We start from the raw sequence: 24,890 nt of genomic DNA on the forward strand, positions 1-24,890 counted from the left end.
AATTTAGGGTAATAATAATGACAACTAATTTTTTTTCCCCTAAGACAGAGTCTTGCACTGCTGCCTGGGCTGGAGTGCAATGGCGCGATCTCAGCTCACTGCAACCTTCGCCTCCTGGGTTCAATCGATTCTCCTGCCTCAGCCTCCTGAGTCACTGGGATTACAGGTACCTGCCACCACGCCCAGCTAATTTTTTGTATTTTTAGTGGAGATGGGGTTTTACCATGTTGGCCAGGCTGGTCTTGAACTCCTGACCATGTGATCTGCCCGCCTTGGCCTCCCAAAGTGCTGGAATTACAGGTGTGAGACACCATGCCCAGCCGACAATATTTATTACTGTGTGCTTTTCTAAGTGGTTTAGATACATTTTATCTTGTTCCTCTAACAATGCCATAAATGGAAGTATTCTTTTACCAATACTGTACACGAGATAAGGTTGCTTAAGATCACCAGTGGTCAACTGTGTGTGCCGCAAAAGTAATCAAGATCACATAACTACTAAGACAAAGATGATATGAACCTAAGACACAGACTACAAAGACCATACTCCTGATCACTATGCTAATGTGCCTTTCTCAAGGATTTTTTTTTTTTTTTTTTTTTTAAGAGTCTCACTTTGTCACCAGATCTGGAGTGCAGTGGCATTATCTCAGCTTGCTGCAACCTCTGCCTCCCGGGTTCAAGCAACTGTCCTGCTTCAGCCTCCTGAGCTGGGACTACAGGCAGGCACCACCGTGCCCAGCCAGTTTTTCTAATTTTAGTAGAGATAGGGTTTCACCATGTTGGCCAGAATGGTCTTGATATCTTGACCTCATGATCCTATCGCCTCCGCCTCTCAAAGTGCTGGGATTACAGGTGTGAGTCACCACGCCCAGTCTCTTTTTTATCTTCTTTTGAGACAGGGTCCCACTCTGTCGCCCAGGCTGGAGTGCAGTAGCAAGATCACAGCTCACTGAAGCCTTTACTTCCTGAGCTTAAGTGATCCTCCCATCTTGGCTTCTCAAAGTGCTGGGATTACAGGTGTGAGTCACTGTGCCCAGCCTAGGATAGTCTATTTCCTATGTTTCTTAAAAAAAAAAAAAAAAAAAAAAGCCTATGAAATTTAAGATTTTACTCTCTTTGGTAATGATAAAAGTTTCAAGTTTACTTCCTTGGTTATCAAGGTTCAAAGGGTGTCCCTTTAAAAATAAAGCCAAAGGGGCCAGGCTTGGTGGCTCAGGCCAATAATCCCAGCACTTTGGGAGGCTGAGGCAGTTGAATCACTTGAGGTTAGGAGTTTGAGACCAGCCTGGCAAACACGGTGAAACCCCGTCTCTACTAAAAATACAAAAACTAGCCAGGCATGGTGACAGGCCACAGTAATCCCAGCTACCCCGGAGGCTGAGGTAGAAGAATCACCTGTCCAGGCATGGTGGCGTGTACCTATAGTCCCAGCTACCCGGGAGGCTGAGGTGGGAGGATCACTTGAGCCCAGGAGTTCTGGGCTGTAGTGCACTATGTCGATCAGGTGTCCGCGCTAAGTTTGGCATCAATATGGTGGCCTCCCAGGAGCGGAGGACCACCAGGTTGCCTAAGGAGGGGTGAATCGGCCCAGGTCGGAAACGGAGCAGGTCAAAAAATCCCATGCTGATCAGTAGTGGGATCACACCTGTGAATAGCCACTGCACTCCAGCCTGGGCAACAGAGTGAGACCCCACCTCTTAAAAAAAAAAAAAGGAATCGCCTGAACCCTGGAGGCAGATTACAGTGAGCTGACATTGCTCCACTGCATTTCACTCTGGGCAACACAGTCAGACTCTGTCTCAAAATGTAAAGCCAAAGAAACTGAAAAAATCCTCCAAACACCTTTAGTGAATGGTAAGCTGACTAACTTCTGATGTGACTCTCATCAAAAGCTTTGACCGCCGGGCGCGGTGGCTCAAGCCTGTAATCCCAGCACTTTGGGAGGCCGAGGCGGGTGGATCACGAGGTCAAGAGATCGAGACCATCCTGGTCAACATGGTGAAACCCCATCTCTACCAAAAATACAAAAATTAGCTGGGCATGGTGGCACGTGCCTGTAATCCCAGCTACTCAAGAGGCTGAGGCAGGAGAATTGTCTGAACTCAGGAGGCGGAGGTTGCGGTGAGCCGAGATCGCGCCATTGCACTCTAGCCTGGGTAACAAGAGTGAAACTCCGTCTCAACAACAACAACAAAAAAAAAAAAAAAAAAAAAAAAAAAAGCCGGGCGCGGTGGCTCAAGCCTGTAATCCCAGCACTTTGGGAGGCTGAGGCGGGTGGATCACGAGGTCAAGAGATCGAGACCATCCTGGTCAATATGGTGAAACCCCGTCTCTACTAAAAATACAAAAAAGTAGCTGGGCATGGTGGCACATGCCTGTAATCCGAGCTACTCAGGAGGCTGAGGCAGGAGAATTGCCTGAACCCAGGAGGCGGAGGTTGCAGTGAGCCGAGATCGCGCCATTGCACTCCAGCCTGGGTAACAAGAGTGAAACTCCGTCTCAAAAAAAAAAAAAAAAAAAAAAAAAAGCTTTGACCACCTTTCACTTACAGGAAAATATCCCAATACTTAGATAACAGACTTTGGCTGGGCACAGTGGTTCACGCCGATAATCCCAGCAGTTTGGGAGGCCAAGGTGGGCGGATCGTCTGAGATCAAGAGTTCAAGACCAGACTGGCCAACCTGGCGAAACCCTATCTCTATGAAAAATACAAAAAATTAGCTGGGTGTGGTGCCTGTAGTCCCAGCTACTTGGGAGGCTGAGGCATGAGAATCACTGGAACCTGGGAGACGGGGGTTGTAGTGAGCCAAGATCACACCACTGCACTCCAACCTGGGAAACAGAGCAAGACACTGTCTTCTCCCCGCTCCCCACTGTCCACCAAAACAAAAACAGTACCTTTTCATTTTATACGACGGTAGCACCACCTGGTGGCCAATCTGGAGTACTGTACAACAGGCATCCCCAAACGTTTTAGAGGGGGCCAGTTCACTGTCCCTCAGACCGTTGGAGGGCCGCCACATACTGTGCTCCTCACTGACCACCAATTAAAGAGGTGCCCCTTCCTGAAGTGCGGCGGGGGGCCGGATAAATGGCCTCAGGTGGCCGCATGCAGCCCGAGGGCTGTAGTTTGGGGACGCCTGCTTTACAAGAACAGGACATTTCTGCCTAAAGACAACTGGGTTCACTTTCTAGGAAGGATAGATTCATGGGTGTTTGAAGGGATATGGGACATTACAGCTTTTTGTCCCGTATCTTTTTTTTTCCTGTCAATGTATATATGGAGTTTAGTAGAAGGTTTAGTTCAATGTTTAGCAACTATAGTATGGAAAGTTAACAGGTGTTAACAATTGTGCTCAAGCTTAGCAAACACCTGATTAAAATGTTAAACAGACCTTTTTTTTTTTTTTTTTTTTTTTGAGATGGAGTCTCACTGTCGCCCAGGCTGGAGTGCAGTGACATGATCTCAGCTCACCAAAACCTCTGCCTCCTAGGTTCAAACGATTCTCCTGCCTCAGCCTGAGTACCCAGGATTACATCAGGCCCGGATAATTTTTGTATTTTTAGTAGTGACAGGGTTTCACCATGTTGGCCAGGCTGGTCTTGAACTCCTGACCTGAGGTGATACGCTTGCCCTGGCCTCCCAAAGTACTGGAATTACAGGGGTGAGCGGCTGCACTCAGCTGGTTTCTTGGATCCTCCTGCTTTAGCCTACCAAAGTGGTGGGATTACAGGCGTGAACCACTGTGCTGGGTTGAGATTTCTTTATTGGTATGTCAATCTTCTTTTTGGATCTCCAGGTAAAAGTATTTTGCCAACACCCTTATAGTATGGCTCTATTCCTAAAGTACCACATACTCTGGGAACATGAAATTGGTCAACTCACTAGACTTTTTAAATTCAAATATAAGTAGCAAGCTAACGCGTTTTGAATTTTTACTGTGCATATATATTGTTGGTTTCTCATTCAACCACCTTAACAAGTTTATGATATAGTTATTTATTCCTATTTTGCAGATGAGGCTACTAAGGCATACACAGATTAAGTTACTTGCTTGTATGTTGGACACACACAGCTGCTATGTGACAGATGGGCCGTCTGACTATCTACACTCATAATCACTATGCAATTCTGCCTTCCCAAAGGTAAAAAAAAAAAAAAGAAAAAACAAGTATTAATGAGAATGAAAAGGAATCAAAGGCCTCCAGCAGGCATCGAGTATATGCAAGAACTGGTCAGAAGGGCAATATGTAATCAAGAGAGCATTCTTGAACTGAGTCAGACCTTCTGCACCAGCACAGGTTGTGGGCCCACTGGAGAAGGGGTAGTACACAAGCTCAGAACCCAAAGAGAAGAGGCCCCACCGCTACCATCAATAGAACTAAGAGCACTTTACACATCCTTTTATAAGGTTTCTTGAAGAAGGGTAACAATTTAGAATCAGAAGGCCTAAATTCAGCTCTCCTGCCTTTAAGTGCAGAGCTCTTTATTGTAAAGTCAGAAACAAGTCCCAAGTCTCTTTATGACTATGACACCTAGATTATATCCTATTAAATTATTGCAAAGATCAAATATAACATATGCTAAGGTGCTTTAAAGACTCCAAGGTTCTATTGAGATAAGCTAAATTTTTTAGACGGTGGGATAAGAAAATCAGCATTTTGATCCACCATTTTGACTCTAAGGAAAGGTATATTTTAGCCACAAATCAAAAAAGGCTCAATAACGCACACAAGACTGAGAAGGGTTCTTGCAAACAGGCTTTTGATGATGATGCAGTATATTTTCCTGACAGGAAAATACAAGTTTTTTTTTGTTTTTTTTTTAATTTTAAATTCTTCGAGCACAAATCTTCCTGAATACAGGTGGTTTTAGAGAAGCAATAAGGTGTTCACATAGGTACACAATACATTCTAGGAAGATCAAGGCAGGGAAGGAGACAGAGCCTACTTCCTGACAACCAAAATCAATCATTAAGCACTGTGACCACGTGCTTGAGAAAAGAGAATGCAGAAATATTTTCAATGCACTCTCCATTTCCTGGACAGTCTCCTGTTAGAATAGGAATTCAGAACAGTGGTGTGGAAAACACATTTGGTTGCTGGGATAGCACAGCTGTCCTTGCATACCAATCCCCCGTGCTTCGATGAGAACGCACACCTTTACACACTGATGTAAGGAGGTTCTGCCTGTGTACAACTATGGCATCACCAGACATTTAGCAATGCTCCTGCAAATAGTTCTGTGGTCCACAGCCTCACCATCTTATCACCACACACAGTCAGGGTGGTAAAAACTTGTTTTATACTAGACCTATTGGGATGCTGCAGATGCACGTAGAAACAAAGTGCAAGCCCAGTTTCTAAGAGTTTAGTTCACAGGAATCTGTGGACTGCTCTGGCTACAGTTAGGTAATTTATACACATGCGGGTGTTTTACTAGTCAGGAATATAGAGCAGGGCATCCCTTTAATGCATTTTAAAATTCTACTTTAGCACCTTAAAATATCTTGTAACACCTGACTTTTATTATTTCTTTACTTGCTCCTTGAGATTCTACTCTATGCAACTGTTTGTAGGGTCATACTAGGTAGTGATCCCTGAGTACTTCCCTGAGGACACAACTGATGGAGGTGGCAGGGAGTATGTATTTCATTCAGAATGGAGTTGATTAAAAAGCATATGAGGCCGGGTGTGGTGGCTCACACTTGTAATCCCAGCACTCTGAGAGGCCAAGGCGAGCAGATCATGAGGTCAGGAGACAGAGACCATCCTGGCTAACACGGTGAAACCACCTCTCTACTAAAAATATAAAAAATTAGCTGGGCGTGGTGGCACACGCCTGTAGTCCCAGCTACTCAGAGGCTGAGGCAAGAGAATCACTTGAACCCAGGAGGCAGAGGTTGCAGTGAGCCGAAATCGCGTCACCGCACTCCAGCCTGGGTAACAGAGTGAGAATGTCTCAAAAAAAAAAAAAAAAAAAAAAGAGCATATGAGAATATGCAGCCCAATGTGCCCCCAACCCCTTGAGAGTAGACTGAGTAGGAAAAAGAGCTGAAGTAGTAGTATAATACAAATAAAACCCATTAGTAATAACAAATGTAACAATGAAAATTCTCTGTATAAGAAAAATATGTCTAAATCATCAGTCTCAATTCATTCCAGCAACACTGAAAGACAACTAGAGCAATTTCTAGTTGTTTGTTGTAAGGTTTAGAAATCACAGCTCTATCAAGAGCATCTGAAGGCACAGTTTGATGAATACACTATATATGAAGTCAAGAAACTAAAAGGGAGTCAGTGGGAGAGCTCTCCCAGCAACTTTTTTTTTTTTTTTTTTTTTTTTTTTTGAGACAGTCTTGCTCTGTCTCCCAGGCTGGAGTGCTGTGGCATTTCAGCTCACTGCAACCTCTGCCTCTCAGCTTCAAGTAATTCTCCTGCCTCAGCCTCCAGAGTAGCTGGGAATACAGGCGTCCTGCCACCATGCCCGGCTAATTTTTGTATTTTTAGTAGAGACAGTTTCACCATGTTGGCCAGGCTGGTCTCGAACTCCTGACTTCAAGTGATCCACCCACCTTGGCCTCCAAAATGCTGGGATTATAGGCATGACCCACCATGCTGGCCAATTCTGTCTTAAGAGCCAAGTTCAATCCCACATTTGCTAGGACTAACATGTTTTCAGTTAGGAACAGTAATTCCAGGTTGACAAGGTTAATTGTAGAGGCAGGGAGAGACTTTTGTGATGCAGCTTTTCGAAAAGATTATTTAAATTCATTATATTACAGCATGGTATCAGTCTCACGGGCCACAACTCACGTGTAGCCTTGGAGAGATAAGAAGGTATAAAGAAAACCAAACCTTTCCCTGCAATAATATTATGTCCCCTGTCCCCAGTCTCCTAAGAAGGGGGAAAAAAGTTTTTCTACTTGATCTTTACAGGCCTTGATACAGCTAAATGAACTAAACAATACATAAATTCTGTATTCCTAAATTAGTCAAATGACTTTAGCTCAGGAAACTTTTTTCCCCTTAAAAAGGCAGCAGCATTCAAAGAATCAATCGAGACTCACAATGGGAACCCTACCCAAAATCCAAAAGCTTTGGCTGGAATCAGACCAATCTGAGGTATACCCTATTTAACCATCATTTGGCTTCTGTCTTCTTTTTTTTTATTTTTTATTTTATTTTTTATTTTTTTTTTGAGACGGAGTTTCGCTCTTGTTACCCAGGCTGGAGTGCAATGGCGCGATCTCGGCTCACCGCAACCTCCGCCTCCTGGGCTCAGGCAATTCTCCTGCCTCAGCCTCCTAAGTAGCTGGGATTACAGGCACGCACCACCACGCCCAGCTAGTTTTTGTATTTTTAGTAGAGACGGGGTTTCACCATGTTGACCAGGATGGTCTCGATCTCTCGACCTCGTGATCCACCCGCCTCGGCCTCCCAAAGTGCTGGGATTACAGGCTTGAGCCACCGCGCCCGGCCTTGGCTTCTGTCTTCTGAAGTTAGTTAACTATTATCATAAAAAACCCAGCCAGGCACAGTGGCTCATGCCTGTAATCCCATCACTTTGGGAGGCCGAGGCGGGTGGATTGCTTGAGGTCAGGAGTAGGAGACCAGCCTGGCCGACATGGTGAAACCCCATCTCTATTTTAAAATAAAACAAACAAACAGACAAAAAAAAAAAACCCACAGGGTGCAGTAGCTCACACCTGCAATCCCATTCTGGGAGGCTGAGCAGGCGGATCACATGTAGGTCAGGAGTTCAAAACCAGCTTGACTAAGATGGTGAAACGCCATCTCTACTAAAATTAGAAAAATTATCCCTGGTTCAGTGCACTCAGTTTAAAAAAAAAATTAGCCAGGCGCACACCTATAATCCCAGCTACTCAGGAGGCCCAGACAGGATAATTGCTTGAACCTGGGAGGCAGAGGTTGCAGTGAGATTGGGGCCACTGCACTCCAGCCTGGGCAACAGAGCAAGACTCCACTCAAAAACAAAACAAAAAAACAACAAAAACTGACAAATCAAAGTACCACCACGATTTCTTACGAAAAGTCCAGGCAGAGCATTATCTTTACAATATAAAAGCTTCATTTCTCACATAGCTAGCCTTTTTCCAACATTTATCTGGATCCTCTCATTTCACCCTAACACTATGATTTTAGTAGTCTTCTCACTATTTCACAAACCAGGAAACAGGCTTAGAGGGGCTAATGTTAACTGGTCACACAACTAGTTAATCCTAGAGCTGGGATATGAACCCTAACCCCTCCACAATCCGGCCCCCTCTTGCAGTTCTCCTCACACAGTCCCCTCTTATAAAGCATTTTTGCACAAGAACTGCTGCTGCTTTACAAATATTAGCCTCATTTTCACAGCATCTCTTACAAAACGGCAAATAAGTAACCTATGGGGAAGACTTGTAACTTGCCACCAAACTATTGCCATCTGTGGGGCAGGCAGTTACAAACAAGCAGCTTGCTTTTATCATATCCAATCAATATGTTTTGGTTTTTGAAACTTTTAGAAAAATCTACTCAATGCCACCTCTAGTATGCAGCTTTACCCTACACCTCTGCTCCTGAGCGTGACAGAAAATAAGTCATAAGAATACAGGGTGTTCTTTGTCAAGTATTCATTTTAATCTTCTACAAAATTTAATTCTTATCCTCTGGTCTCTGAATTGTTAAATATTAAATTGTTAAAAGATTACTGTGTTACAGAGAACAGAACAGCCTGAGCAATGAGCCTCATAATCCTTCAAAATAAAATGTGGCAGAAGAAAGTGTGCTATGTATCCAATTAAACAGAACATATGGCTTATAGCAAAAAAAGAGGCTTTTTCTCAATGGTTCAACCTAACTACAAATAACTAAATTTTAACAAAGCTAAACAATGTTTTAGAAATTGTTTCATTTTGTATTTTCTTTTTTCTAAAGACAAGAAACCAAGGCTTTAAATTCCCAAGCCTTAAACGTTTTTTTCTAAACTGGGGTGGAATCAATTTTTCTAGAGTGCAAATATTCATAATTTTTAATTTTTTGCTAGGCCAACAGCTGGCATTTATTGAGCTTTTTTTTTTTGTTTTAATCCCAGGGTGGATACTTTGTTTAGGGATACAGTGAAGCACTCACTTGTCATACAGATCTGGATTCTGTGATTTTGCCACCTAGCCAATATGTGACAGTGGGTAGTTTAACCTCACGTGTTTTCCTAACAATAAATTGGGCATAAACATCTATTTCAAAAGCTTTTGCAAAAATGAGGTAATGAAGGTAACTTTTAGCAGTGTCTAAACACATGGTAAGCCTTCAGGGTCAAGCTATTGCTTTCCCAGAGGAAGGTGGCATTTTCTTAGTATTCATCCCATAGAATGTCTTAATACTACATTGTATTAGCATATGAATGTTTATAATGGACTAAAGCATTCTACGAAAGCGGCAGGTCACCAGAATAAAATCAAGTTTACAAAATGGGAGAATTCAAACATGGCAGTTGTGGTTCACCAAACTGCTTCAGGAATTAAAGTTCTGGAAGGTCATTTCTCTAAATATGACGACTATGTCTCTATGTACCTTTCTACCAAGTGAACAACTCGGAATGCTTTACATACAACTGAATACAGATTATTTTTATTTGTAGTGTTATCGTGGTTTTGTGACTGAAGGGGACAGGTCTATACTTCTTCGAAGGGGACCTTGTCTCTTGAAAGGCTTATGTTACTAAATCTAAAAAATCCTGTTTCTAAATGAGAAGCTTGCTTCCCTCCAAAAAGGGACTTACGGAGGCTTGGGGTAATTGAATGCTTCCAAACTTCAGTGAAGAGTGTGTTTAAAAACGTGTGTGGATGCTATGCATACACGTGATACTTCCCATCACATTTTAGGATTCCCAGGTTGGAGGGAATCAATTACTGGTATTTGTACCAATGGGTGGAAAAGATGGCTTCAGTCGATCTGAGTTACTGCAGTTTTCTCCATCTTCTGCTACTCTGCAGTCCCATCCTTAGCTTGTCCTCCTCTTACTGCTACCACCCCATCTTCCCCCAAACCTTTTTCTTTCTAGCTCGGCGTGGGGTCTCCCTCTAAGCTCTTCCTCCCCCACCCCACCCCCCATCTTCTCCACCCACTCCCTCTCGGCCCCCACCGACCCTTTCTGCTAAACTACAAACACTTCCTATTTCTAGTCCCACCCACTTTCTGGGACTTCTCAATCCGCTTCCCCACTATTCTCCACCCGCCTCCAAATTACAAGCTGTTTAACCCCTTTTCCTGCCTCCCAAGGAAACTATTCATTAAACCACCTTCCTCCACACCACCCACCGGAGTGGTCCTCCAAACCGTTCATCCTCCTCCCGAAAGATTACCCTTTTATTAGTCTTTTCTCTACCACCCTCCTTCTCAAAACTGTTCCCGGTTCTCAATAACTTGGCTCTTCCAGAACCCTACCCCACTAGTCTCTCGGCTTCCCACCCACAAGAGAGCCTGCAATCACTCTCCAACCACCCTTCCAATTAGCTCTCCCAGAAGCCTCCCCGCTCCACGATTACAAATGTTCCCTGGAACAAAATCCCACGGTCCTACCCCCCACCCCGAAGTCCCCTTTCTGCTATTCCCGCTACTTCCTAGGTTCCAGCTCTACTCCGCTCCCGCAAGCACAGTGGGCTGGGCTCCCTCCCAACCCCGGGAAGATCCCCTTCCCGCACGTACCTCGAGGTTCCGGCCCGCGCCGCCCCCTCTCCGTCCTCAGCCCGCGCTCGGCCACACTTTCCGCCCTTCTCCCGCTCCGCCCTGTTCGCTCCCTTCCTTCCCTCGGCCTTCGGTCTCCACACCGCTCCCTTCCCCCACGCTCCCGGCCCTCCCACCCCGGGGGCCCCTTCGGGCTCGCCCCCACCTCCGCGCCGCCCTCCCGCCGCCCTCCCCCTTCCCGGCTACCCCTCCCCCGCCCGCGCTCCCCGCCCCTCTGCTCGCCATTCTTCTCCCCAAGCCGTGCGCCCCGCCCGGCTCCGGCTCCCTAGCTTCCCGCTCCCTCGCGCCCTCTCCCCCATCCCCAGCTCGGCCCTCGCTCCCCGCGGCCTCCCGTGCCCCCCTCCCGCGGCCTGACCTGCAATGGCGGCCGCCGAGCGCGGCGCCGCGCGGCCAACGGGCGACAACCGAACCTCCCGCCGCCGTCGCCGCCGCCGCGAGCACTGCCTGCGCACTTCCGGCTATGCGCCAGGAGCACTTCCGGGGCAAAGCCTAAGAGCGCGCGCGCACGTGGGGCCAGGTCGGAGGGAGGTGAGCGCCGAGAAAGAGAGCGCGGGGCAGCTGGTGAGTTGGGGAAAGGGTGTGGGAAACGGATCGGAGAGCTGGGAGTCTGACAGTGTGCGCGGGCCCAGGGTCGGCGACCTGCTGAGCTCCTTGCCCCGAGGGTCTTCTTGTACCCAGGCTGGGTGGGGGCTGCTCGGTAAACTCTGGGAGAGGGAAGGGGAGGTGAAGACCGCGCGCTTCAGACGCTCTTGTAGTCGGGCCTGGCCGAGCCTGACCTGACAGAACGCGCCTGCTCTGTCTGCGGGTTCCTAACCTTGAAGCTAGACGAGTGAGAGGCGAACAAGACCCACTTTCTATCCTCACTTAGTTTGTATGTTGGCGGGCGTGAGGGATAGGGTAAGTGACAAACGTCAGACCACGCAGCCAGAGTAAGTCAAGCACTATTTTTTCCTCAAGAGGAGCTCGGTTCTGCCTGCCCCATCAGCCCCACTGTCACTACCTCTGTTTAGGCCTTTTGTGTGCAAACTTAGCAATAGAGTTGAGGAGAGATGCTTGCTAAAATGCAGATTCCTAGGCGCCCCCCGCCCCCACCCCCCGAGATTGGAATTCTGGAGCTATGGAGTAGGACCCTTACTGTTTTTTTGCTGAAGCCTCATTATTCAAACCATCCTGAGCTTCCGAAGATTGAACGATTCTTGTCGGGGGCATTGTTAGTAGATGAACTTCAGGAGATGCAGTTGCAGCCTTCCTTCCAGAACAGTGATAGTAAGGAACTGAATACTGTGTGTGACATACTGCAGTTAACATTGAACAATAACGACTCTTTTTTCCTTCTGTAGGAATGGGTGAATTTAAGGTCCATCGAGTACGTTTCTTTAATTATGTTCCATCAGCAATCCGCTGTGTGGCTTACAATAACCAGTCAAACAGATTGGCTGTTTCACGAACAGATGGCACTGTAGAAATTTATAACTTGTCAGCAAACTACTTTCAAGAGAAAGTAAGTCATTTGGGAGTCTGATATGGTGTTTTGATGTAATTTCTTCTGAAGTTCAAGAAACTTACATGCCTTTTATAATCAAACTAATAGACTGACTTCCTTACCCCTCTGAAGTTGCTTAGAATTACCGAACTTCTGAGATCTGTCTGACTGGTTGGATTAGAATGTTGATTAGAAGGGTCCTACCTAGAAATGTGTCATCTCACTGCCTGTCATTGGAAACAGGTTTGCTGGATCTTTTGGCTGCAAGAAGGGAAATTGTTGGTCTATCAGTCTCACCACCATTGTAGCTTTGGTAAGCAACATTTCCTGCTGGGAGTGTCAGTACCCGTTCATTGTCAATTCAGAAAAAATGATAAACACATTTTAATATCAGAGACTTTTTGGTAACATGATGGCAGGAAGATGGATTCGAAAGTTGATCTGTCTGAGAGAATGTAGACCTACCTGCCTACATTTGGGAGTAAAGGAGTTTTAAAATTAGGTAAAATGTCCTTTGGGTGTATGTGGAGGGTTATTAGTCCTTTTTCACTCCCCCTCCAAGAGCAATGACGAGTGATTTTCTTCAGGTACAACATTTTAGTTCATACTGCATAACTATTGTGTACTGGGCACTGTGATATTAATGAATAGATGAGCAAATGAGTGAATTCAGTCCCCAGCAGCCTGGTATTTGGAATTTAGGCATTTTGTAAATGTTTCTCAGTGAATGAGTGGCACTAAGACAAACGTTAGAAGCCCTACCTTTATGGAATTCAAAGACCAGTGGGAGAAAGATAAGTATACCGTTTCCAACCTGTAAAATAAATATGATAAAACTGTAGCACGGCATAGAACCTTAGTGGAGAATTGCATTCCCTGAGAGGTAGGTTTAGGGCAGGCGTCCCCAAACTTTTTACACAGGGGACTAGTTCACTGTCCCTCAGACCGTTGGAGGGCCGCCGTATACTGTGCTCCTCTTCACTGACCACCAGTGAAAGAGGTGTCCCTTCCTGAAGTGCGGCGGGGGGCCGGATAAATGGTCTCAGGGGGCCGCATGCAGCCCGAGGGCCGTAGTTTGGGGACGCCTGGTTTAGGGTTTAGGAAATGTGGAAAGGGATGACTTACTGAGTTCACTCCTGAAAAACTAACAATTTAAAAATTGCAGGCCCACCGCAAATAGGTTACATTCTGTGGTATGAAGTACATGCACTGGTGTGTGCCTGTTGCATCTGGTGACTTCCTTTCTTCTTTGTTTTTTGAGATGGAGTCACCCAGGCTGGAGTGCAGTGGCGCAGTCTCTGCCTTCCAAGTTCAGGTGATTTCTCCTGCCTCAGCCACCCAAGTCACTGGAATTAACAGGCATGCACCACCACGCCTGGCTAATTTTTGTATTTTTAGTAAAGACGAGGTTTCACCACGTTGGACAGGCTGGTCTCGAACTCCTGACCTCAAGTGATCTGCCTGCCTCAGGCTCCCAAAGTGCTGGGATTACAGATGTGAGCCACTGCGCCAGGCTGATTTTCTTTCTTTTTCTTGTTCTCATTTGTTTTTGTTTTTTTACAGCCATGGCTATATTGTGATTTTTCTGTTTGTCATTTTTAACAGTTATGACTATGTAATTGGTGTGTTTGTTTAATGTCTTTCTTCCATGCTGCACTTCCAATTTTATGAGAATAGGAACCATGTCAGTGATGTTCACATCTGCATTCCTACCACTTATCAAGTGCCTCCTACAAAGCCACTGCTTAGTTAATGTTTGGTGAATGGATAAGTCAGCCATTCCTTGCCTAGTGTTCCTTATTTTCTTTTCTCTTTCATCTGTTTTCTTTATCCTTTAACAATTAATTAACTCAGGCTAGTTTTCTGCTTTCCCTGTATTTCTTTTCCTGCTAGTTAAGATTACTTACCTCTGTCGGTGACTCTCAGAGCAAGAAAAAATTAGTATGTTTAAGTGAAAAGAGGCTGGGTGCAGTGGCTCTCACACTGGCAACCCCAATACTTCTGGAAGCTAGGGCAGGCAAATCACTTGAGCCCAGGAGTGCAAGACCAGCCTGGGCAACATAGTGACCAGCCCGTTCTTACAAAAAGTAAATAAATTAGGTAGGTATGGTGTTGTATGCCCATAGTTCCACCTACTTGGGGGGTTCAGACAGAAGGATCGCTTGATCCCAGGAGGCTGAGGCTGCAGTGAGCCGTGATAGCACCACTGCACTCTAGTCTGGGTGACAAAGTGAGACCCTGTCTCAGAAAAAAGTGAGAAGAATATAAGCGAGGAGTAAGGAGACCTTCATTCTTCTCATACCATTGACTTTGGCACGTTTGGCAACCGACTTAACCCATGTATCTTGGCCTTTTCAACTTGAAATAGGAAAAATTATACCTACTTAGGCCATTTGTTGTCAAGCAGGTGTAAGAATCAAATGCCTTGGTAGATGTGAAAACTTTTGGGCTGGGTACAGTGGCTCATTCCTGTAATAATCCCAGGACTTTGGGAGGCCACGTCTTACTGTAGCCTCTTCTTCCCAGGCTCAAGTAATCCTCCCCTGTCAGCCTCCATAGTAGCTGGGACTCATAAGCGTGTGCCACCATACCCGGCTACTTTTTATATTTTTTGTAGAGACTGTCTTGCTCTGCCACCCAGGCTGGAGTGCAGTTCAAACCTTTTCTGCTGAAAATGTTTTACTGAAGTAATTCTAGTAAAAGAAACAAATTTAACTCTATAAAAGTAAATAGAATTTGAGCGGAAAAAATGAAAATGTCAGTAGGCATGAGCTGATAGCACAGAACCCCACACTAGTTATTTATGGGAAAGTCATTTTTACCATGTTGCCTATGACAACTAAGTACCACTACCTCATGAATTTGTGGGAATGTTGACAAGTTACGGTGTTTCTGCAGTTTTTCCCAGGTCATGAGTCTCGGGCTACAGAAGCTTTATGTTGGGCAGAAGGACAGCGACTCTTTAGTGCTGGGCTCAATGGCGAGATTATTGAATATGACTTACAGGCGTTAAATATCAAGTATGCTATGGATGCCTTTGGAGGACCTATTTGGAGCATGGCTGCCAGCCCCAGTGGCTCTCAACTTTTGGTTAGTAAGCATCTATTGGTGATTCAAACCACAGTTTGTCTTGTGCCCACTCAAACTTTCTTCCCTGTGCTCATAACAGAGTAACAATGCATTATGGTATGTAGCAACCCCAACTACAAGATTGAAATTGGTACTGAAGATTAAAAAAATCCCCAGCATTCTTTTTGCTGCCAGTTTGGACCTTGTTGATTCATTTATGGAATGAGAGGATTACATGAGTTCAACATTTCTCAAACTGTCTTCTGTGGAATTTGGAGATGTAGAGGTTTTTTTGTTTTGGTATGCTTTGCGTTTTATGATAAATTTCATTTCAGAAATACAGCATATTTAATCTGCTGTAAATTCACAATGCACATTAGTATAGAAGAATTCTGAGAGTGCCTTTAGCAAGTTAACCTATGCACCTGTGTTTCAACACAGTGTGTCTCAAAAATGTGACCACACACCGAGACCCTTTCCATAATTACCATTAGAATGGGTGCGCTCAGATCTTTAATTCTATGTGATGAGTCTGATTCTTTTTGATCTCTGCTATTTGCACAATATCTTGAAGTGTTTCCATTTAGGTTATAGTGTTAATAGGTCTTTTATTCAGGCTAAGGGTCTCCAGCAGAAGTATTCTATGAACTCCTACTTCTAACCCACATATGCAGGAATGGAGCTTCTAATTAGAACTCTTAATATCAGTCTGTTTATTGTCTAGGATATGAAGACTATCGAGAATACACTATCATTTTCTTGAGACCTAGTACTCTGTTTCTCTCACAAATGATTTTTCTCTTTCAGAGCAAAACTTTAAGAAGGAAGATAAAATGAGAGAGAGAGAGAGTGTGCCTGTTTGTGTTTGTGTGTGTCTTTTTAGTCCTATAAAATGTTTACTATTTATCTTTTCTGTTTACTATCTCTTTTTCTCTGATAGGTTGGCTGTGAAGATGGATCTGTGAAACTATTTCAAATTACCCCAGACAAAATCCAGTTTGAAAGAAATTTTGATCGGCAGAAAAGTAAGGGTCATTTTTGGTGGGGTAGTGAATAGACTTAATAAGAAGTTAGGTTTCTTTGCCCCTGGGAATGGGATATTTTCCCATGGATTCGGGTAATATTTTATCTCTGCTGAGTACAAGGAGGGTATATGCTAGAAGCCATCCCCAGTCCAGGTTTTGCCCCCTGTGTAGCGTAATTGTGACTGCTTAATTAATATGGAAAACCAAAAATCCAAAAATGGAAACCTAGTGTTTCTGTGGAAGTCAGTTTGTTAGTTATCACTTAATTTCGTGATGTTTTAACAAGCATACATGTAAATGAAGTCTTCAACTTTAATTTTGCCAGAGTCTCACTCTGTCACCCATGCTGCAGTGCAATGGCGCAATCTTGGCTCACTGTAATCTCCACCTCCTGGCTTCAAGTGATTCTGGTACCTCAGCCCCCCAAGTGGCTAGGATAGCAGGCATGTGCCATCATGCCCCACTGATTTTCATATTTTTAGTAGAGACAAGATTTCACAGTGTTGGCCAGGCTGGTCTCGGAACTCCTGGCCTCACTCAAGTGATCCACCTGCTTTGGCCTTCCAAAGTGCTGAGATTGTAGGCATGAGCCATTGGGCCTGGCCAGGGAACTGTCTTAATCCTTTTGGTGCATTCAAGTTGAATGAGAGAGTTTTTAAACAATTGCCCATCCTTGGGCTCCACCTGGGCTGAACTGGCATTGACCCTCTAGAGCAGGGGTTAGCAGGCTGTTTCTATAAAGGATCAGCTTGTAAACTTTTTTTTTTTTTTTTTTGAGACGGAGTTTCGCTCTTGTTACCCAGGCTGGAGTGCAATGGCACGATCTCGGCTCACCGCAACCTCCGCCTCCTGGGTTCTGGCAATTCTCCTGTCTCAGCCTCCTGAGTAGCTGGGATTACAGGCACGCACCACCATGCCCAGCTAATTTTTTTTGTATTTTTAGTAGAGACGGGGTTTCACCTTGTTGACCAGGATGGTCTCGATCTCTTGACCTTGGGATCCACCCGCCTCGGCCTCCCAAAGTGCTGGGATTACAGGCTTGAGCCACCGCCCCCGGCGATTCTTGTATTTTTAGTGGAGATGGGATTTCACCATGTTGGCCAGACTGGTCTCGAACTTCTGACCTTGTGATCCACCTGCCTTGGCCTCCCAAAGTGCTAATAGTGGCTCACCCAGCCTGGGTGTTCCTTTTTAATTACACAGGTAATACAATACTTTTTAAAAATCTCATACCTTTTGCCAAGTATGAAATAGATAAGGGGTGTCCCAGCCAGGTGTAGTGACTCATACCTGTAATCCTAGCACTTTGTGAGGCTGAAGTGGGTGGATCACTTGAGGTCAGAAGTTCAAAATCAGCCTGGCCAACATGATGAAACCCTGTCTCATAAAGATACAAAATTAAAAATACAAAAATTAGGCCAAGTGCGGTGGCTTATGCCTGTAATCCCAGCACTTTGTGAGACTCAGGTGGGCAGATCACAAGGTCAAGAGATGGAGACCATCCTGGCCAACATGGTGAAACCCTGTCTCTACTAAAAAATACAAAAATTAGCTGGGCGTGGTGGGGTACGCCTGTAGTCCCAGCTACTCAGGAGGCTAAGGCAGGAGAATTGCTTAACCTGGGAGGCAGAGGTTGCAGTGAGCTGAGATTGTGCCAGTGCACTCCAGCCTGTGCCTGGTGACAGAGCGAAACTCTGTCTCAAAAAAAAAAAAAAAAAAAAATTAGCCGGGCATGGTGGCAGGTGCCTCTAATCTCAACTACTAGGGAGGCTGAGGCAGGAGAATCACTTGAATCTGGGAGGTGGAGATTGCAGTGAGCCGAGATATGCCATTACACTCCAGCTTGGGCAACGGAGGGAGCCTCTGTCTCAAAAAAAATAAATAAATAAAATAAAATGGGTATTCCGTTTCCACTCTGTGGGTAACATTTTGGAACTACTGTTTTAGATCTTTCTGTATATTCACATAAAGAAATACAGTTCTTGCACTTGATCCACCACAGACATCTTTCTGTGTTATTTGTGCCAGCCTGCATGGCATTCCATTTTATGGAATGGAATTATTTAGCCTAATTTCTATTGAAATATATTTATATGTATTGTTTTTTTTTTTCTTTCCTTTTTTCTTTTCTTTCCTTTTTTTTTTTTTTTTTTTTTTTTTTTTTTTTTTTTTTTTGTAAACGGGGCTTCATTCTGTTCCCCAGTCTGGAGTGCAGTGGCATGATCATGGCTCACTGCAGCCTTCACCTCCGGGCTCAGGTGGTCCTCCTACCTCAGCCTCCTGAGTAGCTGGGGCTATAGGTGTGCACCACTATACTCAGCTAATTTTTTGTGTTTTTTTGTAGAGACAGAGTTTCACCATGTTCCCCAGGCTGGTCTTGAACTCCTGGGCTCAAGTAATCTGCCTGCCTTGGCCTCCCAAACTGCTGGGATTACAGGCATGAACCACCACACCTGGCCATATACATACATATATATGTACATATGTATATATATGTACATATATATGTATGTATACACACCTGGCCATATACATACATATATATATGTACATATGTGTATATATATATATATATGTGTGTGTATATATATGTTGTACTACTACAACCAGTGCTGCAATGAACATTCTTATATACATATTTTTGGGCCCTCATGCAAGTATTTCTCTTTGATCGTTCCTAGCACAATTACTGGGCCAAAAAGTATGCACATTTAAATTTTGTGAGATCACTCCTAGGCTCATCCCCAAAAGGTTATATTTATTTACACTTCTATCATTTATATATTATGAAAGTATCAAATGCTTCATTGTGGATCCCAGGGCAGAGTTGTGCCTCTTCTGTTATGAAATCGTTCTTCAGGGAGTACAGTAGATGAGAGAGCTAAGATTGTAGTAAACTCTAGAGATAATTGAGGGAAGAGAGCCCGGTTACTCTCTGTATATTTACATGTATGTCACTTTCTTTTTTGTTGTACAACTCCCAAGGTCGCATCCTGAGTCTCAGCTGGCATCCCTCTGGTACCCACGTTGCAGCTGGCTCCATAGACTACATTAGTGTGTTTGATGTCAAATCAGGTGATTGTTTTTCTCAGTTCATTTGGGGTGTGAGTATTGTTTGTCAGTTTCACATTGCTGCATTTTCAAAAGCTTGAGCCTTTATCATGCTTTCATGACCTTTAGGGCCTAACGTGTCATTAACCTTCTGAGATGTCCACAATGAATTTTACTCTTTTCTTGGGTTACTACTGCTGCTTTTAGGGGAATCTTGGATCTTCAGTAAGATGTAGTTGTTTTTCATTCATCATAGTAAGAATTCACAATAAAATTCTCTCCCAACTACTAATATATTAACATACTGTGAAGAGTAGAATTTACCAAGGACTGGGATCTATAAATAGGTCCCAGTCCTTGGTAAAGATGGGCTTCTGTCATTGGGGAACATAAGATCTTTGTAGCATAATTGGTGAAACATAAGATCAGAAAAGTAGAGAACCATGACATTTTCTGTTTTTGGCCTGGAAAATTGGCTTAATAGAATCCTTCATTGGTGGGATTGATCTCAACTTGTTAGGTGGACATGTCTGACTTTCATCTGAGATACAGAGATGAAACAGGTAATGCACCTCTCTCCTATTTCTTCAATGCCCAAGTAACTTTTTTATTTGTTATATATGCATATATAAAGAATTCCTGGCCGGGCTAGGTGGTTTATGCCTGTCATCCCAGCACTTTGGGAGGCCACCAGCCTGACCAACATGGAGAAACCTGTCTCTACTAAAAGGACAAAATTAGCTAGGCATTGTGGCGCAAGCCTGTAATCCCAGCTACTCGGGAGGATGAGGCAGGAGAATCACTTGAACCTCCTGGGAGATGGAGGTTTTGGTGAGCCCAGTTAGTGCCATTGCACTCCAGCCTGGACAACAAGACTGAAACTCCATCTAAAAAAAAAAAAAAAAATAGAATTCCTTAAGCATATTACAAAAAAGAGAGAGAATCCCTCTATATCCCTTTCACACTCCTCAAGGCAACCCCTTGTGACCCTTAGCTGATTGTTTTGGTATTTATCACTGTGCGGAACCTAGCATACTTTTTATGCTACATTTTGAGTTTTCAGCTTTAGACCATCTTTTATTGACTTTTACGACTTGGCCCTCTTTTTCTAACCATCTGCTACAGGCATTCATACTTTCTCCTGATCCTCCCAGTATGGTTCTATTATAACTTTGTTCAGATTAGTAGTCGTTTTCATTATTATGACTATATGTATACCACTCGAATAGTAAGTTTTTTTTCTTTTCCTGTATGCTTTTTGTTTCATAGTGTCTCTGTCTCTCTCTCTCACTGTTACAGCCCCACGTTTTTCCAGTTGCATACATTAGGTTCAAGTCCATCTGGTTTTCTTTCTTTACTTTTATCTTTGTGAAAAAGTCCCTCATAGTGCATTCTGACCCATTCCCATCTGGGTTAGCCACTATGGGACTGCTGCACAACTGTAAGATCTGGAACTCTGATTGATTTTTCAGTTGTTTTAGGGATCTCCTTTGCTTTTCTATTCGATAGGATCCCATCTTTCTGTGTTACTCACTGTCTTGGGTTATCCTTCGGTGGATCCTGAGTAAGAGTACATGAGAAAGAATTCTAGGTTGAAGCCCTGGCTTCTCTTTCATCCAGCTCCTGGTATTATTAGCAAGTCAGATGGCATTCTAAGAGTTGATCCCTTTGTATAGGACCTGTTTTGTTTTTTTTCCTCCCCCCAGGAGCTTTTAGGATGCTTTCTTTATCCTTACTGTTATGAAATATAATAATTATGTTTCTTGGTGTGTGGATCAGTTAATTGTTCTGGACGCCTGGTAGGTTCTTTTAATCTAAAACCTGTGTCCTTAAATTCTGGGGGAAATTCTTTCACTCTTATTTTAAATTTCTTTGGCTTTTTACTGTGTTTTCTGGGAAAGTTTGTCGTTTTTATCTTTGAATCCTCTGTTGAGTTTTTAATTTTTGACGTTTTCAAAGTGCTTTTTTGTTTCCTGAATGTTCATTTTTATAGCATTCTCTTTTTTTTTTTCTTTTTTTTTTTTTTTTTTGAGACGGAGTTTCGCTCTTGTTACCCAGGCTGGAGTGCAATGGCACGATCTCGGCTCACCGCAACCTCCGCCTCCTGGGTTCAGGCAATTCTCCTGCCTCAGCCTCCTGAGTAGCTGGGATTATAGGCACGCGCCACCATGCCCAGCTAATTTTTTGTATTTTTAGTAGAGACGGGGTTTCACCATGTTGACCAGGTTGGTCTCGATCTCTCGACCTTGTGATCCACCCGCCTCGGCCTCCCAAAGTGCTGGGATTACAGGCTTGAGCCACCGCGCCCGGCCAGCATTCTCTTTTTGTTTCATTATACAGAAACTCTTCTCTTTCTAAAACTATTAGTAATTGTCAAGTGTTTTTCACTCTGCCTGTTTCCTCCCTGTTACTTTGTTTCTGTTAGTCCCTTTGGCCTCTGCCTTTCACATTAAAGGCTTTCCTCACATGTCTGGCAATCATCTCATCACTGCATCATGTGGCTTACTGAGCTTGAGTTTCACTGAAGAATGATCTGTCTAGACTGCTTATTCAGGGTAGTCATGAAGCCAGAATCTTCATATCTTTTCTCCTGTGCCAGTTATGTTCCCCAGAAATGGTTTTTCATCCTCCTGCCCGGTGAGTATTGGCCTGGCTATCAGCATTCTTTTTTTACCTGACAGCGATAATTTTAAGTGAGATCATTCTAAAGGGGAAAAAAAAGGAATGATATTCTCAACTTCCAATGAGAAATGTTCACTTAATCCTGGTTTTCATATATTGTTTCTGCCTGGTAATCCTCCTCAGACAGTGTCTCCAGTCTTCTGCTGATGCGTTTTGGGAGCTTCCCAGCTTCTTAGGGCATGGCTATCTGAGGGATCTACCAGCTGTTAATGGATTCTTCCTTTGAAGCCCCACTTTCTCCTTTTCTAGAGCATCTGGGGTCCCCAATTCCTGAGTCTTTAAGGATTCTATAGTACAAATCAGGTGGCTGCTTGGCTTTCTTCTTGGCTGACCTAGGACTTAGTTTCAGGGCTTTGCTAAGTTGATTGTCACTACTTGTCTGTTTTTCAGTTCCCTAGATTTTGTCACTGTTTTCTCCCTTTCCTGTGTGATTTTGGAAAAGAGCAGAGTATAATGTATGTGTGCAGTTGGCCAGCTTTAAGTGAATGTCCCAAATGTTTCTTTCCATTTCACCACCCCAAAAGGGGATTCTGTTCTTGTTCTCTCCCCTTACTTCCTCCCTCTCGCCTTCTGTCTCATTTGTATTAGGCTTTCCCCATGCCCCTTCTCTTCAGGTAACCATTCTGGAGTTCTGAGATCAGGTTCACCAGAACCAGCATTTACAGGCTGGCTGTGTTCAGTCAGCTCACCTACCATACCATGCTCACCACAGGCAGATTTGTTACATTTTTTTTCACAGAGACAAGGTCTCACTTTGTTGCCTAGGCTGGCCTCAAACTCCTTGGGCTCAAGTGATCCTCTCACCTTGGCCGCAGATGGATTTTGAAGACTGACAGAGAAATAAGTTCCATTTGAAGGTGTGCTTTTCTGATTTTTTCAGGCAGCACAGTTCATAAGATGATTGTGGACAGGCAATATATGGGTGTGTCTAAGCGGAAGTGCATCGTGTGGGGTGTTGCCTTCTTGTCGGATGGCACTGTCATAAGTGTGGACTCTGCTGGGAAGGTGCAGTTCTGGGACTCGGCTACTGGGACGCTAGTGAAGAGCCATCTCATCGCTAATGCTGACGTGCAGTCCATTGCCGTAGCCAACGTGAGTACAGTCCCTGTTTTGAGCGGTTGATGTACAACCTGAGGTTTGACTAGAGAAAACAGCCTCAGTGATGTGCCACGAACACTGGTTCCTGATCCTGATGTTGTACCAGAGGAAGATAAGTTTAGGAAAATACATCTGAAAACCCACATTGTTTCCATAGTATCTAACATTTGATTAGAGAGTACAGGACTCTCCCAGAGATTAGTTAGCAGGGAGATTTTCTTCAGACACTTCTCACCTCCAGTTCATCTAGTCTGAGTATAGATAGCACGCAGCAGCTTAGAAGAATCTTGAGAAGCACTGTTTCCCTCTCTGTCCAGCTACTCTCCTGCTTCCTGTTTTGGAACATTAGAAGATAACTTTTTAGTGATTTTGAAAATGTTTATTTTCTTCTGTTTTATTAGTCCTCAGGTAGATTTGTGTTGAACAGATATGCCTCTTTCCCTTTAGTAACATGAATTCTTCTCTTATAGAACCTTTTTATATATTTATTTATTTATTTATTTATTTTATTTATTTTTTTTTTGAGACGGAGTTTCGCTCTTGTTACCCAGGCTGGAGTGCAATGGCACAATCTCGGCTCACCGCAACCTCCGCCTCCTGGGTTCAGGCAATTCTCCTGCCTCAGCCTCCTAAGTAGCTGGGATTACAGGCACGAGCCACCATGCCCAGCTAATTTTTTGTATTTTTAGTAGAGACGGGGTTTCACCATGTTGACCAGGTTGGTCTCGATCTCTCGACCTCGTGATCCACCCGCCTCGGCCTCCCAAAGTGCTGGGATTACAGGCTTGAGCCACCGCGCCCGGCTATATATTTATTTTTAATTTACTTTTTTAGGAAAATAGAGATGAGGGTCTCCCTATGTTGCCCAAGGTGGTCTTGAATTCCTGGGCTGGGGGATCCTCCCATCTCAGCCTCTCATTATAGGCAGGAATCACCACACCTGGCCAAAACTTATTTGTTTTTTGTTTTTTGGTGTTTTTTTTTGAGATAGAGTCTTGCACTGTTGCCCAGGCTGTAGTGCAGTGGCATGATCTTGGCTCACTGCAGTCTCCACCTCCTGGGTTCAAGCAGTTCTCCTGCCTCAGCCTCCGGAGTAGCTGGGACTATAGGCGTATGCCACCACGCCCAGCTAAATTCTTTTTCATGTAATTTTAGTAGAGATGGGGTTTCACCATGTTGACCAGGATGGTCTTGATCTCCTGACCTCGTGATCCGCCCGTCTCAGCCTCCCAAAGTGCTGGGATTACAGGCGTGGGCGACCACACCTGGCCTTGACTTAGTATTATTATTGCTGTTTGTTTATTTCTAGACAGAACTTTGCTCTTGTCACCCAGGCTGGAGTGCAATGGTGCGATCTAGGCTCACTGCAACCTCTGCCTCCTGGGTTCAAGTGATTCTCCTGCTTCAGCCTTTCCAATAGCTGGAATTACAGGCACCCAGCATCACACCCGGCTATTTTTTGTATTTTTAGTAGAGACTTGGTTTCACCATGTTGGCCAGGCTATTCTGGAACTCCTGACCTCATGTGATCCACTGCCTCTGCCTCCCAAACCTTTGCTGGGATTATAGACATGAGCCACCTTGCCTGGCCTATTTTCTTTGAGACAGAGTCTTGCTCTGTCACCCAGGCTGGAATGCAGTGGCATGATCTCAGCTCACTGAAACTTCTGCCTCCTGGGTTCAAACAATTCTGCTGCCTCAGCCTCCAGAGTAGGAGGGATTACAGGTAC

The 24,890-nt window shown here is 44.4% G+C and overlaps 2 protein-coding genes across 5 annotated transcripts in view; both read left to right on the forward strand.

Annotated features, from left to right (window-relative positions):
* The window catches only part of HAS3 (hyaluronan synthase 3), a 113,182-nt gene extending 109,081 nt beyond the window's left edge, over window positions 1–4,101 (forward strand). The window contains exons 10-11 of one of the 2 annotated variants that reach the window (XM_074405449.1): window positions 45–166; window positions 4,021–4,101. In XM_074405449.1, coding sequence (XP_074261550.1) covers window positions 45–166; window positions 4,021–4,024 — 126 coding nt within the window. In that variant the 3' untranslated portion in view covers window positions 4,025–4,101. Of the gene's footprint in view, window positions 1–44; window positions 3,691–4,020 lie in introns of those variants that run through there. The other variant, XM_074405447.1, reaches the window with a different exon arrangement.
* UTP4 (UTP4 small subunit processome component) overlaps window positions 4,066–24,890 on the forward strand; it is a 49,043-nt gene continuing 28,218 nt past the window's right edge. The window contains exons 1-6 of one of the 3 annotated variants that reach the window (XM_039473953.2): window positions 4,066–4,149; window positions 12,093–12,253; window positions 15,134–15,325; window positions 16,245–16,329; window positions 19,315–19,404; window positions 22,943–23,154. In XM_039473953.2, coding sequence (XP_039329887.1) covers window positions 4,128–4,149; window positions 12,093–12,253; window positions 15,134–15,325; window positions 16,245–16,329; window positions 19,315–19,404; window positions 22,943–23,154 — 762 coding nt within the window. In that variant the 5' untranslated portion in view covers window positions 4,066–4,127. Of the gene's footprint in view, window positions 4,150–11,238; window positions 11,314–12,092; window positions 12,254–12,478; window positions 12,549–15,133; window positions 15,326–16,244; window positions 16,330–19,314; window positions 19,405–22,942; window positions 23,155–24,890 lie in introns of those variants that run through there. The other 2 variants (XM_010350693.3, XM_010350695.3) reach the window with 2 other exon arrangements.

The sequence above is a fragment of the Saimiri boliviensis genome, chromosome 1 (genome assembly GCF_048565385.1).
Source record: "Saimiri boliviensis isolate mSaiBol1 chromosome 1, mSaiBol1.pri, whole genome shotgun sequence".
Lineage (NCBI taxonomy): Eukaryota > Metazoa > Chordata > Mammalia > Primates > Cebidae > Saimiri > Saimiri boliviensis.